A 15,724-nucleotide genomic window follows, 5' to 3' on the forward strand; every position below is an offset into this window, starting at 1 on the left:
AAAAGCCCTTTATATTTTGATAACCTCATAGAGTTGTGTAGTTACCAACATGGTCTTGATACGGCACAGTCCCATCTCCCCCCAAAATCCCTTCCTGCCACCCATTGTAGTCAATCTTTCTCTCACCCCCATCCCTGGCAACCACTGAGATGCTGTCCGTCCCCACAGTTTTGGTCTTTCTGTAATGTGACATTTGTGGGAACATAGAGTACGTAAACTTAGGAGTACGGTATCTTTTGCCCAATAATGTGGTTGAGATGCATCTAAGCTGCGGCCCGTATCTATAGTGTATCCTTTTTATTGCTGAATAGTACTGCGTGGTTTGGTTATCACAGTGGAAAGACGTTTGGGTTGTTTCCAGTTATAAATGAAGTTGCCGTAATGATCGGCCTACAGGTTTTTGTGGGACCGTACGGTTTCTTTGCTCTTGAGTAAATACCTAGAAGCAGGATTGTAGGATTGTACAGCAAATATACGGTGAAATCTATAGGAAACTACCAGAATGTTTCCAGAGTGGCTGTCCCATGTCACATTCTCACCAGCGTGGTGAGAATCCTCGTTGCACCCTTGCTAGCCATTGGTGGTGTCAATTTTTAGTGTTGGGGTTTTCACTTGTGATTTATAATTGAATCTCCTTTTGGTTTAAATTTGTGTTTTCCTTGGGACTAATTATGTTGAACATCTTTTCAGAGGCTTATGGACTACTTTTACGTTTTCATGAGTCAAGTGCCCATTTAACAAAATTGAGTCATTTTCTTGAATTCCCAGACGGAATTTGGGAATTGCTTACACAAGTCCTGCGTAAGATGTGTGTTTTGAAAATATCTTCTCCCAAGCTGTGGCTTTATATTCTTTCACGGGGGTCTTTTGAACAGTAGAAGCTTTAAATTTTGATCAAGTCCAACTGATAATTTTTTTTTAAATGAATAATGCTTGGGCTTATAAGAGATGTCATATAAGACATCTCTGTTTACTAAATCTGAGGCCCCATTTTAGAAGTTTTATGGTTTTAGGTTTTTAAATTTGGGCTCGTGGTTGATTTTGAATTAATTTGGGTGTATGATCAGGTCAAGGTGAAGGTGATTTTTTTGCTTGCAGATTTTTCGTCTTTCAGCACATTCATTACAAAGACCGTCCTCTCTCTGGAATTATCTTTGTACCTTCGTCAGATACCAGTCAACCATGTGTGTGGGTCTGTTCCTGGACTCTGTGTTGTCCCATCAACAACATTTCGCTTTCACTTCTTAACAGTCTAGTGAAATCTTAGTCTGGTTACCCATGATTAACTGGTTACTAATACTTTCTAGGATATGGTGATGTAGGGCCCTACGATGTAAGGAATTTGTAAAAAGATGATCACAAGATTCTGCAAGAGACTCTATCTGTGCAGAAAGTGGGGTGTACTCTCTGATTGAGACTTGCGTGCCTTCTGTGTCTGAAAGCACAGAACAAGGGGTGTTAAAGCAGTCCGGGGGGGCGGGCAGAAGGGCCTCCTTCCTGGAGGTCATAACCCATGAGTCCAAACTTGAGCGTGGTGGTGGAGGAGAGCTATAAAGGCACTTGGACCACACCAAGGCTTCAAGAGAACCTGGTAGGGGCAGGAGAGGCAAATGATTCTGATAACAGCAAGAATTTCCCTATTGCATGGGTTATATATGGACATGGGCTTGCCCAAAAGTGTGGAATCTTCTTCTCTGGGTGGATGAGACCTCCAAGAAAGGATGAGACCTTTTCTGTCTCTAGAGTTCTGGGTTGAATCCCTCAAGTCTTCCTGAGTCTCAGTTTTGTTGTCTGTATAATGGGCCCGTCTATCAATATGGCCGGTGAGTCTCTTGAACGGGAATGGAGCACTGGTATTACCTGGCATCCCCAGCAGGCATGCTGCTTTTTCCACCACCCCCCGCAAAGTCTTTTTCTTTGTGAATTAGCTTGCTCGGTCCTCAGAGCATCCTGGGACGGAGCTGGTGTAATTTGGTCCATTTCCCAGATGGGCTCCACCCCCAGGACAAGAGTCAGAAGTACATCACAGATCTAGGAGCTTCCTACCCCAGGATCCTTTTCCCTCCTGCCCAGAGCAGCCCAGTCTCCTGGGCTGACCCCTTGCTCTGTACAAATTCTCTGCCGTCCTCTGCAGGTACCATCAGGGTCACTGCTGACTCAGCCGTGCTGGGCCTCCACCTGCGGGACAAGCATGAGACGGCAGGGAACAGCACCCGCATACACACCCTGACTGGCATCCTCACCCAGAACAGCAGCCAGGTCTTGCCAAGAGAGCTCTGGCTGAGAGGGCGGCTGCAGGCCCAGACGGGGAGCCTTGGGGGCCAGGCCCGCCTCCGAGCCGATGAGGCCAGCCTGGCTCTGGGTGGGGTCTGTGCCTGGGGCCCCAGGCACGGCCAGCTCTCGGGGAGCCTGAGTCACAACATCAGCACCTTGAGTGAGGCAGGTAGGAGGGGTGGATGGGACCACATGCCTTCCTCCCCAAGGGCTCCCAGTGCCTGAAGCCAAGGGGGAGGGGAGAGGAAGGAGCCCCCAGCCCCCAAATCCACCTTCCAGCTCTGTTGCCATTCCCAGCCAGCGTCTCCCAGGGCTTCCGTCTTCCGCGTCTTCCTCGGGGTGTTTGTGAGTCATTCAGAACACACAAGGCAGGGACAGCAGCATTTGCTGAGTGTTGACACGCTTCCCAGCCTGGTGGCAGAGAGCCCCTGCTGCCAGCCCCTCTCCCACGACCCCCCACCATACCCGCTCCCCCCTCCCACTGGCTTCTCAGTCTCAGAAGCTGGTCTCTCGGGGCTCTAGGATATGCTCCTGCACCACAGTTAGGAAATAGGACACCCCCAGCTCTAGCTCCTTGGGGACTTTAGGAAGGCCTGGGGGGCCCTAAGGTGCAGCCGCTAGGGGAGAGTGGGTCAGACTCCCCTTCCCCCATTCCCCTCCTGCTCCCCGAGAGCCAGTCCGTGTCCCTGGGGGGTTAGAAATGGGAAGGGGACACTCGACCTCTCACTTGCTGAGCATGGCATCTCTCCTGAGGATCAGACATGGTTTAATGCTGACGCTTTATATGCTTCTATCAGGTATATTAGGGGAAACGGGACCTGGGAGGCCAGAGTTTGCCTCAAGGCCTGTGGACCCTGTCCTGTGGAGTGTAGACTGGGCTCAGCCATCTCTGTGGTTCCTTCCACCCTCAGGACTCCCCTCGGAGGCAGAGGTGCTCCTGTCACACACCCATGGGGCTTCCAACCTGTCCGCGAGCCTGGCACTGCGGAGTGCGTGGGGTCAGCTGGACGCCGCCCTCAGCCTGGATGGCCCGGCCCCTGGAGCCCCGGGCAGCCGGCTCCACGCCAGCCTGGCCCACACGGTGCCTGGCCTCGGGCGCTGGGGCCTCCCCTTCTCCATGGATGGCCAAGGCCACGTCCAGGTGGGTTGGGGGCTGGGGGCTGGGTGCTGGCCCCAGGTTGGGGGGTAGCGGGTCGCAGGGACACCCACAGCTTTGCTTCTGCCCAGAGCATGGGACACCGCGTGGCGGCTGGGCTGACAGCGAGCGTGGACGGCGAGCAGCTCCGTGTGGTCCTGGAGACGAGGCGACGGCGCGGCCACCATGGGCTGGCCCTGGGGCTGCACCACGGCCTCTCAGCGCTGCTGGGCACCGTGCCCGCGAGGCTCTGGGTGAGTGACCCGTCCCCAGTGTGTGTACCAGAGGTGCCTCCTGTCTCTCCAACTTTGGAGGTCACCTTACCCACCGGCTCCTGCCAACACCCAGGACCCTCCCCAGGTCCTGCCCAACCCTGTCCATCCTCTCCCACCCAGCCTGGCTCCTCCCACCCGGCCTGGCCCCTCCCCTGACCCCCCATCGTCCCTCCCAACTTCCCATTCTCCCTTCCATCCCCCATCCCTTCCATCCTGGCCACCGTGCCTGTATCTCTTTCTTTCTTTTCTGTCCACTCGTCCTCTTGCCCACCTGTCCTGCCCCTCGCACCCCCCAGCCCCATCTAGCAAAGGTAAAACTGCCAATACCCTGGCCAGCAGCTGGTCCTCTGGGTACTTCCGGTGAAGGCAAAGCCTTCACTGCCGAAGGCACCGCACGCACAGCTGACTTGGGCATTATTGTCCAGAACGAAAAGCAGGAAGCCTCCTGCCTGGCGGCGCGGGGGTGGCCGGACCGTCCGCGGTGTGTGGGAGGCGGGGCGAGCGGATTTGGGCACGCGGGGTGCAGCGCGGCTCAGTGCTGCCCCGCTACCTCCTGGCTTACCGCCTGCGTGACTTCGGGCAAGCTGCTTGCTCTCTGGGCCTCAGTGTCCTAATCCGTAAAACATGATCGCTGAGGGTTCCGAGAACCAGTTCGAGCCTGGCACACACAGACCCCACGAGCACATGAGCTCTGGTTCCTTCGGTTTAATGACGATGCTGTGGGGTTGCACTTGGGTTTCTGGACTTCTCTTTGGGGGCTGTTTCCCAGAGAGGCTCCCACAAAGGGAGATGGGGTGGAGCTGGAGGTCTGTGCTTCATGTGGGCTCTAGGTTGGGGGCAGAGGCCTCCCGTCCCCATATTCCCAGCAGTGGCGGTCAGCGTGGCCTCCTAACCCCCCTGCTCTCCGCAGGTCAACTGCAGCGGAGACGCCTCGCCCACCCAGCTCTCAGGGCTCTGCAGGGGGGACTTCGCCAGGCAGCCTCTCGAGGTACATGGATCCCTGTCATAGGCGGGCAGTGGGTCCTCTCTGTCACGGGTAGATCGTGGCAGGGTGGGCTCCCTGAGCTCCGGCAGGTCCTGTGGCTCCTGGACCTGGGGTGAACTAGACACTGGGGCAACCACAGGGCTTCCTGCAGACCTTGTCAGTGCTGCTCTGTAGGCACCTGCAGGGGCAGCTGGTTGCAGGCCTGGCCTGGCTGAGCTCTGTGAGTTGATAGCAGTGGAGGGGGATGTAGCCCAGAGGGCTGCCTGGAGAATACAGAGGTATTCTGCCCCTGCGGCTCACCGTCCTGGCCTGGCTGTGTGCTGGCATCCCCCGCAGGAGCTGGGTCACTTTCCCGAGGTCACACTGGGGCCTAAATGGTGGGAGAGTTAAATAAGAGAATAGGGGGTCAGGACTGGAAGGGTTTTTAACAGACTGGACAGAGGGGCTGCCTTCCCCCCATGAAACTGAAGAGCCAGGGCACGTGGAATGGGGAGCTGTGCGCCTGGCACCCGGTGGGGGGGGGGCTTGGTTGCTAGAAAGAGTAACTGGGGAAGGGGTTGGGACGGGAGCGGTGAGTGGATAGCCCTTCCTTCAGGTAGCTGTGGTCTGGAATTCCAGGAAAGGGCTAGAAATCAGGGCATTCCTCAGTTTTAGAGCAGGAGGGAGAGGCGGGAGAGCCTGTGGTCTGGGCCCCCCCGGCCGCGCACCCCTCAACCATGCGCTCCCCCATGTGGCCTCCGTTTAGCTGCGGTGGGACCGATAGTGTGCGTTCGCTCCAGTGCTGGTGCAGGGGAAGGGGCTGCGAGCAGCTCCGGGTTCTCTGACGGGGCTGCAGGCTGGGCCCCCAGGTCCTGAGAATACATTACCCCCCCCCCCCCGAGAAGCGGTAACTTCCTCCGGGGGCATTAAGAAAGGACATGTCCCCGACAAGCCACATGAGCGAGGCTGAGCGACTTGAGACCCTGTCACAGAAATGAGACGAGGACGCTCAGGATGGGGGCGACCCAGAGACGGGCCTACAGGGAGGGGACATCAGGGACCCGAAATGCTCTGAGAGGCCAAACTTCTTCGTGACTCCCTGAGTGGCCGTTTCCAGCTCTTCAGAGAGAAGCACTTGTTGGGACTAGAGCTGGTTCCCTGGGTGTGTGGGTGGCCCAGGGGTCGGGGGTTCCCTTGACCACTCGGGCCGGGCAGAGGCGCACCACCACTTGGTGGGGTGTTCTGGGGACCTCTGCTCGGCCTCACCATGCCTCTCTTGGGGGCAGAATCTGGCTGTGTTGTCCTTGAATGGCTCCTTCCTGGTCCACGCCTGCACGGCTAGGCTGGAGGCTCAGATGACTTCCGGTGACACATTCGCCCAGACCCACGTCCACACAGCCTGTGGCCACCGCCGTACCCACCTGGACGCCAGCCTCCAGCACACATGGCCTCCCCTTCAGGCTCTGGGGGTTGCCCCTGACAACCACATCCAGGTGTCTCTCGGGGGACACGATCCCCCCAGGGCCGGGCTGGAGGTGGCCCTTGGCCGGTGTACCCTGACCGCGCGTGGGGATGTCGGTCCTGAGGCCAACGCCACTCACACCAACTGGACCCTGTCCCTGGTGAGCCGCTGTCCTCTGCTGGAGGTAAGCCCCCTCCCCGCCCCACACCCAGCAGTGCAGAGGTCTGGCAAGACCCCTGCCCCCCTCTATATTATTAACTTCCTACTGTATACCCAGCTCTGCTCTCAGCATGAAAAACTTCTGTCGTCTTGCCATTATCCCCTGATTTGGGGGGAGGCATTGAGTACAAAACTTTGAGCCAAAAATGGAACCCCAACATGAATATTCTCCCTCACAAAGGGGCCTCCCTGGTTGGCTTCCGTTCTGGGGCTCAAGTTCATTGTTTTCTCCTGATCGCACTCATCCTGCCCCTAGGATTCAGGGTCTGGGAGGACTCATGAGAATATTGAGAAGTACGTGCTGACTTTTGTGAGCACTGTGTGCTGAGTGCTCTCTGAGGCTTCTCAGATGTGCTCCCCAAATCCTGACCCCCTCTAGGAAGGGGTGCTTGTGTCCCTAGTCCCGGGGTCTGGGGCCCAGAGAAGTTGGGAGACCGGAGTGGAATTAACCCCATCACTCCCCTCTCGTTCCCATCTTGGGTCTGTGCCTCCATGAGGGGCATGTCGTCAGCCCCAGTGGGACAAATTACTTAGGCTCTCCGCCCTCCAACCAACGATCATTGATGTCAGTGCTGAATTTCCAGCAGCCCATGTTTTCTGGGTGCCTGGTTCTGGCCAGCGAGTCACAAGCATTAACTCATTGACATTTCCCAGGGACTCGGGGTGCCATGATCAACCCCCATTTCCCAGATGGGTAAACCGAAGTTCAGGTTCAGCAACATAGAGTCAGTGGTGGACCCAGAACTGGAGCCTACCTCTGTCCATGGGGTACCCAGGGTATTGGCTACTTTGCAGAGGGAGGTGCTGGTGGAGTTGAGCCCATAGGGCGACACCACCGTCTTCCCAGCCAGGCTCATGCCCAGCTCCCCGACATTGGCTTTCAAAGCTGCCCTTAACTCCAGCCACATCTCCATATTCCAGGCAACGGGCATCCCGCAGGCCCTGCACGCTGAGGGCAGCCTGAGCTGGGGCCCCTGTGAGGTCAGTCTGGCCACAGGCCTCCACAGTGACCGAGGAGACGCCCTCCTGCAGCTGGCCCGCACCTGTGGGCCCCAGGCCTCTGTTGTCGGGCACCTGGTCCATTCCCTGCCCCTGTTGGGCCGCCTGGGCCTGCCCCCCAGCAGCGCCATCAGCCTGGCTGTCTGGCCCCGCCCTGCCGCCCGCAGCTCCCTGGCCCTCCAGCTGGGGCCATGCCGGCTGCAGGGCGTGCTGGAGCAGCGTGGGAACCAGAGCGCATGGACACTGGCCACTGAGCCCGGCTGCCCGCTGCTGGAGGTATGTATGGTGGGCCAACGAGGCAGCCGGGGGTGGGGGGAGGCCTCCAGAGCCCCTGCCAGTGTGCAGCCTGAGCCTGGCCGGCTCCCTCCTCCGCCTTCTCAAGACCCCTGCCACTCCTCCCCAAATTCTCTCTCCAACTCTTGGTTCCTCTCTAGTCTCATATTCCCATTTGGCAGATGGGAAAATTGAGGCCGAGAGAGATAAGGGTCACTCAGTGCCGTGCCACGGAAGGACCACACAGTTGCAATTTATGGATTTGTCATTTCAATGACCTTCTGAGCGCAGGAAGGCAACGAGGGGCTCTCCCCTCTGCTGACAGTGGGGACAGGCACGTCTCGGTTATGAAACCACAGCCTGGGCTTTATCTGGGCCACGAGATGGTCCGAGAATCCTCCTGTGAAATTTGGGGGAGGAGAACCCGAGTCTCAGGAAAGGGGGGGACACTGAGTCAGACAGTACAGACTGTCATCCTGCCTGTCACCTTGTCTCTCCCCTCCCAGTGGAGCCTCCTGGTTGTGAGGACAGGGTCTGGTCCCCTCGGCATCCCCAGGCACTCACAGATGCCCTGTCACTGTTCAATCAGCACACCCCTGAGCCACCCACAAGAGCATAAAGCATCATGGGAGATCCACCCACTCGCACTCTAGGGTGATGGATAAGTTCTTCCTTTGCTGTCCGGGACGGTAGCCACTAGCCTCACGTAGCCACCGAGCATGGCGCTCACCGGTACAACTGAGAAGCTGAATTTCTCCTTTTGCTTCATTTTAATTTCAATGGTAACAGCCCCACCTGGTTAGTGACTATCCTACCGGATGGCCTAGATTCAAGGCACAGACTGTAGAAGACCGATCGGGTACAGACCTCAGCTCTGCTGGTGACCCCTGGTGTTGTGGGCATTCGTTCACTTTGCCTCTTTGAGGCTCAGTCTCCCCATCGGTCACATGGGGACAGCGACTGCCCAGCTCCAGGCTGGGGACAGGCTGAAGAAAGGTGATTCCCGCAGAGCACTTAGCGCGAGGCTGTGTGGGTGCTGACTTTCTACATTGGTGACTTGTGTGTTGGGACTGCTGCTCTTTTGTGGGGCGAGGGAAGCACAGATTGGGGGGCTGGGAGGCTGGAGGGATGAGATGGTGGCAGACGGAGAATCAGATTCGCTCCTGATCTGGGACCTCTCTCTGACCTCTGCCAGGGCCTGGGCCTCCCAGCAGGGACGCAGCTCAATGGCTCCCTGCAAGCCACAGGTAGAGAAGCAGTGGTGTCTGGAGCCCTCGCATCGCCTGGCCAGACCGCGTCCCTGACCTTGGCGGCGGCCGTGCACCTGTTGGAGGCCACACTCCGAGTGAAGCTGAGTCACACGCTGCCCATGCTGCGGGCCGTCCCCCCAGAGGCCTTGCTGAGCGTCCAGCTTGGGTGGGAGGCCGGGCACCGGCTGGGTCTGGAGCTGCAGGCGGGGGCCTGTGAGCTGCAGGGTGGTGGCGAGCTGCGCCTAGACCATGGGCTGCACTGGTGGGTGCTGGCTGAGAGCTCCTGCGAGGCCCTGCAGGTAAGGGGAGCTGAGGCATGAGGGGCAGTAGACCCCACGGTCTCCAGGGGGCAGGGCGGGGCCTTCTTTTCCACCACTGGAGAAGCAAGAGAGATTAAACCCCAGGGGAAGGGACTCGTCATATTACTTATTGAGCCCACTCTGTGCCCTGGAAATGCAGCCATGAACCAAGCAGAGGTGAATGCCTGCCTGGGGGAGACAGGCAACCCCAGGCATCCATCGGCGGGGTGCAGGCTGTATCAGTTAGTGGTAAGGACTACGGTGAGGCAGAAAGTGGGAGCGGGGGCATGAATAACACACACTGCAGTTTGTATAAGTCGGTCGAGATTGGCCCCAAAGACAAGATGACATTTGAGCAGAGAAGGAGGAGCCACGTGGCTATCTAGGGACAGAATCTTCTAGGCAGGGCCACTGCAAAGGTCCTGAGGCAGAGCCAGAGAGGCAAAGCATTTGCTAGGACCAGGGTCAGCAAAGCCTTTCTCTAAAAGGCCAGAGAGTAAATATCTTCAGCTTTGCAGGGTGTATAGCCTCTGTGGTAACTGCTCAGCCCTGTGGTTACAGCACAAAACACCGTATAAACAATAAATACACAAATGGGTGTGACCGTGTGCCAGGAAAGCTTTATTTATAACAGCAGGTAGTGGGCTGGATATGGCCTGTGGTCCATCATTTGTTGACTCCTGCTGTATGAAAAGCACACGAGGTGGGAGAGCACTCAGAGTCAGGATCCTTTGTAGAGGCTGAGACAGAGGACTGGGTGGAGGTTCGGGAGCGGGGGTGCGAGAGAGGGGGCGGGGGAGCAGGGCGCCTCCTCTGCTTGTGTCCCGTGTGTTGAAAGGGCTGGGGTTGCTGGTGCCTGTGACGGGCAGCCCAGTGGGAAGAGGAGGGCCGGGGAGGCGTCCCTGACTCAGTCCCCTCTTGGACGTATTAAACTTGCCAGGGCTGTTGGACACCCAGGTGAAGCTGTGGCGGGCAGCTCTTGGAGTCAGGAGCTTGGCTCTGGTCTCTGAAAGCCAGGGGACTGGCTGAGATGTCCATGTGTGGGTGTGGACTGAGGCGGAGCATCGGGGAGCAGCTCCGGGTACCAGCTACCAAGGACAAGCCAGGGAGGGCGAGAAACCCAAGGAAGGAGGGGCCTGGAGGCCTGGGAGGAAGGCCTTTCAAAGAGGGAGGGGGTAAGAGGGTTGGAGGCTGTGTCAGGCAGGTGCGGGTCTCAGCAAAGCCCATGCTGGCAAGGCCGCCTGGGAGGCCAGGAAGCCTTAGACTGAGACACGGCTCTGCCCCCTTGTCTCTGGGTGGCCTTGAACAAGTCATCGTTCCTTTCTGAGTCTGTTTTATCCCAAAATGAGGTGTAAAGAGCCCTCTGCTATCAGGATTAGTTAAAACGGCAGACCCCCGCTGCCCAGCACGGCCCAGTGCACGGTGAGGGGCTGGAGAATGGACCTGTCTTTCCCTGCCCCGTGCTAAGGCAAGGAGGCCGAACGATGCTCTGTGTACCAGCCTTGCTGGCCGTTCTCTGGAGGGCTCTTGCGTGTCCTGGGAGCTCTCTGGGAGAGCCGGGTCTGCCCCGGGAGGGGAGAAGGGAGAGGAGGAGGGCTCTTCAGCTCCTCTGGTTGTAAGATCGTTGGGCAGCTTGGTCCACAAGACTGGGTTCTCCAGCCCCCAAAATCAGATCCCTGGGGATTCGGGGAGGGCGGGGGAGGCAGGAGGGGGAAACTCATTAAATAGTGGAGAGAGCTACAGCCAGGGGGCCCTCGGGCACTTTGAGACTTTGAGATCAAAGCCACAGACCCTGTCCTAGAAAGACGTTCACATCCCACTGGGTGGACAGTTGAGGAGGGAGGTCTTAGGATCCCTGATCAAGAGCCCTGTTTTTGTGTCTCAAAACCCATTCAGGCCCTGGGGGTCCCCGGCCGAGTCAACAGCTCCGGGGCCGTCGCTGTGAACTCTGTGGCTGTGGACGCCCGGGTCCTAGTCGCCGTGAACCACAGCTCGCTGCAGGGGCTGCTCACCCTCAAGGCTACTGAGGTCAGATCACGGGGGTCGGGGTGCCTGGGGACACCAGGGAAGGGGTGCTGAGGTCTGAGGAGAAGCACCAGGCGCTCTCCTAGCTCTGAAGAGGCCCTGGGAGCTGGGAGCCTCGGGACCCATATGTGGAGGCATGAGGCTTCCAACAAGAAGCCCCACGGCCCCCCACTTTCCTCTTGCTCGTTTGCTTTAAAATTTAAAAAAAAAAAAAGGTTTTATGGAAATGCAACATAAACATGACAAGGAGAGGGCAGAGATGAAAAGTACTCAGCCTGGTGGCATTTTCACAAAGCAAATACCACCTACCTCAAGAAGCGCAGAATGTGACCAGAACCCCAGAAGCCCCACTCGGGCCCCCTTCCTCTCACCGGGCACGCCCAGGAGCCCCCCACATGCACGTTCTTGAATGTCCCGTCCATCCATAGACGCGCTCAGCGTGTTCCTTTTCACACCTGCCTCCTCTTCAACATGTTTGTGTGGAGCACCTGGGGGACACGGTTGTTGGAGCATCCGTCTCTTGGTTCTGGCTCAGGTCCCTATCTCAGGATCGTGAGTTCGAGCCCCGTGTCGGGCTCTGCGCTCAGCGTGGAGTCTGCTCAAGGCTTTCCCTCCCTCTCCTTCCTTCTCCCCTCAAATAAGTGCATCTTTTAAGAGCCAAACCAAAAAACCATTAGGTTTGTGAGATTTCCTGCCTTGCTGTCGATCGTACCTCATTGCCATATGGTATTGGACAGTGTGGATGTGTTACAGGCCGTCTGTGCTTCTACCCATTAGCTTTTGGGGGCTGTCATCCTTTTACTGTAGATCTTATTAATTAGTCATGCACCTGTTTTTATTTTGTTTCAGAATTTTTTTATTATAAAATACATATAAGATTTGCCATCTTGGGGGGTGCCGGGGTGGCTCAGTGGGTTAAAGCCTCTGCTTTCGGCTCAGGTCATGATCCCAGGGTCCTGGGATTGAGCCCCGCATCGGGCTCTCTGCTTCGCAGGGAGCCTGCTTCCTCCTCTCTCTCTCTCTCTGCCTGCCTCTCTGCCTACTTGTGATCTTTGTCTGTCGAATAAATAAATAAAATCTTTAAAAAAAAAAAAAAAAGATTTACCATCTTGGGATGCCTGGAGGGCTCCGTTGGTTAAACGTCTGCCTTCGGCTCAGGTCATGATCTCAGGGTCCTGGGATCGAGCCCCACATCGGGCTCCCTGCTCAGTGGGAAGCCTTCTTCACCCTCTCCCTGCCGCTTGCCCTGCTTGTGCTTGCTCTCTCTCTCTCTGACAAATAAATATGTAATTTTTTAAAAATTAACCACCTTAACCATTTCTTTTTTTTTTTTTTAAGATTTTATTTATTTGACAGAGAGAGATCACAAGTAGGCGCAGAGAGAGAGAGAGAGTAGAGAGAGAGAGAGGAGGAAGCAGGCTCCCTGCCAAGCAGAGAGCCCGATGCGGGACTTGATCCCAGGACTCTGAGATCATGACCTGAGCCGAAGGCAGAGGCTTAACCCACTGAGCCACCCAGGCGCCCACACCTTAACCATTTCTAAGTCTAAAGTTCAGTGGTCTTCCTACCCATGTTCTTGTGCAGCCCTCCGCACCCTCCGTCTCCGGGACTCTCTCCCTACTGCACGACTGAAACTCTATGCCCATGACACAGCAACTCCCTGCTCCCCCCACCCCTGGCAACCACCCTTCCCCTTTCTGTCTCTTTGGGTTTGACTACTCAGGGCACCTCCTGCAGGCGGAACCACACAGCATCTGTCTTTCTGTGACTGGCTCTGTGTGCCGACCATCACGTCCTCAGGGTTCCCCCACATTGTCGCTGCTGTCAGAGTGTCCCTCCTTCCTTAAGTCCCAGCAATGCCGCGCGGTGTGGACAGACCACACCGTGTTGATCATCTGTCCGCGGATGTTCAAGTTGTTTCCAACCTTTGACCACTGGGAGCAGTGCTCCTAGGACCATGGTCACGCAGATATCTTTCCAAGACCCGGCTTTCAATTCTTAGGGATGCGAGCGTCCAGTTTTTGCCCCTTGCCAATAGCGCTGCCTCAAGCTCGCTGGTATGCCTGTGTTTCGGTGAGCACGCCCTGAGCGGAACCGCTAGCTCAGAGGAGGTGTGTACCGCCTGCTTGATTTTCTGAGAGCTCCCTGGCCTGCCCCGAGCTCCCTGGGAAAGTCGCTGACCCTCACTTCAGTGGGCGGAGCAGCCTTGCAGGGCATTCTTGACGCCCTTCTGTGAGCGTCGACTGAATGTCTTGGGAGTTTTTGTGTCTTTTATTTGTCCAGGTGGTTTTCTCTCTGCTGCGTCCCAACCTGCAAGGCGTGTCCTTTTCAAACAGTCTGTGGGTCCCTCCCTGAACCTCGCGGAAGCCTTTCTTTCCGAGGTTCCTCTCCTCCCCCGTGAACTTTGCACTTTCCCCTTCCTTTCTATCAGGCATCCCAAATGCGTTCGCTGCCTTTGGTGGAAATTCCCCTGACTGTTCTTCTAGGGTGCGGTAGAGAGCAGGGAGGGGGAGAGGGGCTTGATTTAATGTCCGAGTAGTTTATGCTCCCCTCTGTGGGGCACTCTGGCCACCTGCCAGGCACGGAGTCTGTTTCTCTCCCTCCTTTGCAGACCCAGCGGGAGGTGGCGATGTTGCTGGTACACAGCCTCCCCCAGCCCAGCTCCTTGGGCCTCCCAGCCCGTGCCCTGCTGGATCTGGCCACCGAGAGCCACGGGCCGGGCTACAGACGTGCCCTGCGGGTCGGAGTCGATGACAAACAGGTGTGGGGCTCTGCAGGTGGGGCCTCCGGGAGCTGGGGGCGGGGGGTTGTGGGGGTCCTGGGGACACCCCAGCCCAAGGCCCAGGTCTCACAGTCGTCCCCGCGGGCAGGTGTTGGAGGAGCTGACGTTCACTCGGCAGCCAGAGCACGTCTCCCTGTCCTACACGCTCCGGCACAACATCCCCGTGCTGCGGACACTGTGGCCGGCGGACAAGCTGGGCCTGCAGGTCAGCCTCGGCGAGCGCCGGTGATCATGGAAAGCCACGCATGCATTTGTGCTTTCGTGCATTCACTCAACAAACGTTCTTGGAAGTAAGGTGGATGCAAGGGGGTGGTGGAACAAGGTTCAGACGTCCCTCTGAGCCTCAGTCTCCTCATCTGGATAGTGGGGATAGGGCTCCTCTCCCTAGCCTAGCCACATGCCCCTGGATCCAAAGCCTCTCTGTGGACCGAGTACGTGTCCTTGAGCCCCTTTCTAGCCTTATCTACCTGCTCTCAGCCTGGGCATTCTGGGCCGGTATCTCTCTTTGCTGCCATCCATGCACGGAAGCTGCCCCCTTTCTCCTTCTTTGGGCCCCAGACCCGCAGGTCCATATACTTGTGTCTCTCCCCTTGGAGGCCGGGTGGGACCTGGCTTGCCCAACCCGGCCGCCTGCCCCTCCGTTTCCGCATCTCAGTGGCACCTCCTCCCCATGCCCCGAGCATCACCGCAAAACCCTCGGTGTCAGCCTTCATCCCTTCATCCCTGTTTCACTCACACCCTGGACCCCGCCTTCAGCAGACGCAGATGGCGTGTCCTCCCAGATGTGCCCGGAGCCTGACCCCTTGTCCCCCACCTCCAACTGTGTCATCTGCTCCACGCCACCTCGGGTCACACCCAGGTTCCAGCCACCTAACTGGGCTCCCGCCTCCATGGCTGCCCCCTTGGGTCTCCACCCAGAGCCCCTCCACGTCCAGCCTGGCCCCAGAAACCTCGTGCAGGGATCTGGTGCTGTGCCCTCTCTGAGCTCACCCCCCGGGGACTCCCCGCTTGCTGACTGTCCTCCGGCTCGGTGGCCCCCGTACTCAGGCTCGCCAGATGTTTCTTCCCTTCGATGCCCACCGCCCGCTCCTGGCCTCCCCGGGTCTTCGCACACATGTCCCTTCTCCGGGCTTCCCTGAAGACCCCTGCCCTGGCCTGTGTCTCCCCAACCGAACCCTCTGTAAAGAAGATGGCTTTGCTTCTCGTCTGCCACTCAGAGCACACGTGGGACCAGACGGGTGGGGACTCCCCCAACCCCGACCCATTCGCTGGCGCCCCTTCCCTGCCCGCGGATGTGTTCAGCCTGCCCCGAGGCCCCTGAGCCCCAGGGTTGAGGGATTTTCATGGGCCTTCGTCCCGTGAACGTGCTGGATCCTTCACTCGCCCCGCAGCCCCTCCTCCCCTCCCTGAGGACAGGGACTGGGGGCTGAAGGTTCCAGCTTCTCACCAGGGCTTGGTCTTTCTGGGGAACCCACCGAGAGTCCCCTCGGTAGAACAGAAGGCACTTGTCTCACCCACGAAATTCCAAGGGATTGAGGAGCTCCAGTGAGATGCTCCCCTCTCCCACTCACTAGGGAGCGTGCAAGGGCGGGAGCTCTGCGTCAGGAACGGGGATCACAGACCAGATGTGGGCAGGAACTGGGGACAAAGGCATAGATAGCTACGCCTGTGTATTTCTTAATATCTCACATGCTCCCCGATTGCTTTCTCTTTTCCATCCTCTTTCCGTCTGGCCTGCGATGCCTTCTACCTTGTCCTGGTCTGTCT

At 57.7% G+C, this 15,724-nt stretch overlaps 1 protein-coding gene across 1 annotated transcript in view; it reads left to right on the forward strand.

Moving 5' to 3' along the window:
• Window positions 1–15,724, forward strand: part of LOC308359643 (uncharacterized protein) — a gene marked incomplete at both ends in the record, with an annotated part of 123,851 nt that overhangs the window by 81,793 nt on the left and 26,334 nt on the right. Inside the window, 9 exons of the mRNA XM_080830851.1 lie at window positions 2,135–2,443; window positions 3,186–3,415; window positions 4,595–4,672; window positions 5,935–6,294; window positions 7,251–7,604; window positions 8,797–9,150; window positions 11,047–11,178; window positions 13,787–13,936; window positions 14,046–14,162. Of these exons, the coding sequence (XP_080686977.1) occupies window positions 2,135–2,443; window positions 3,186–3,415; window positions 4,595–4,672; window positions 5,935–6,294; window positions 7,251–7,604; window positions 8,797–9,150; window positions 11,047–11,178; window positions 13,787–13,936; window positions 14,046–14,162 (2,084 nt within the window). The remainder of the gene's footprint in view (window positions 1–2,134; window positions 2,444–3,185; window positions 3,416–4,594; window positions 4,673–5,934; window positions 6,295–7,250; window positions 7,605–8,796; window positions 9,151–11,046; window positions 11,179–13,786; window positions 13,937–14,045; window positions 14,163–15,724) is intronic.

This window comes from Martes martes (genome assembly GCF_963455335.1).
Source record: "Martes martes genome assembly, chromosome: 18".
NCBI classification, from domain to species: Eukaryota; Metazoa; Chordata; class Mammalia; order Carnivora; family Mustelidae; genus Martes; species Martes martes.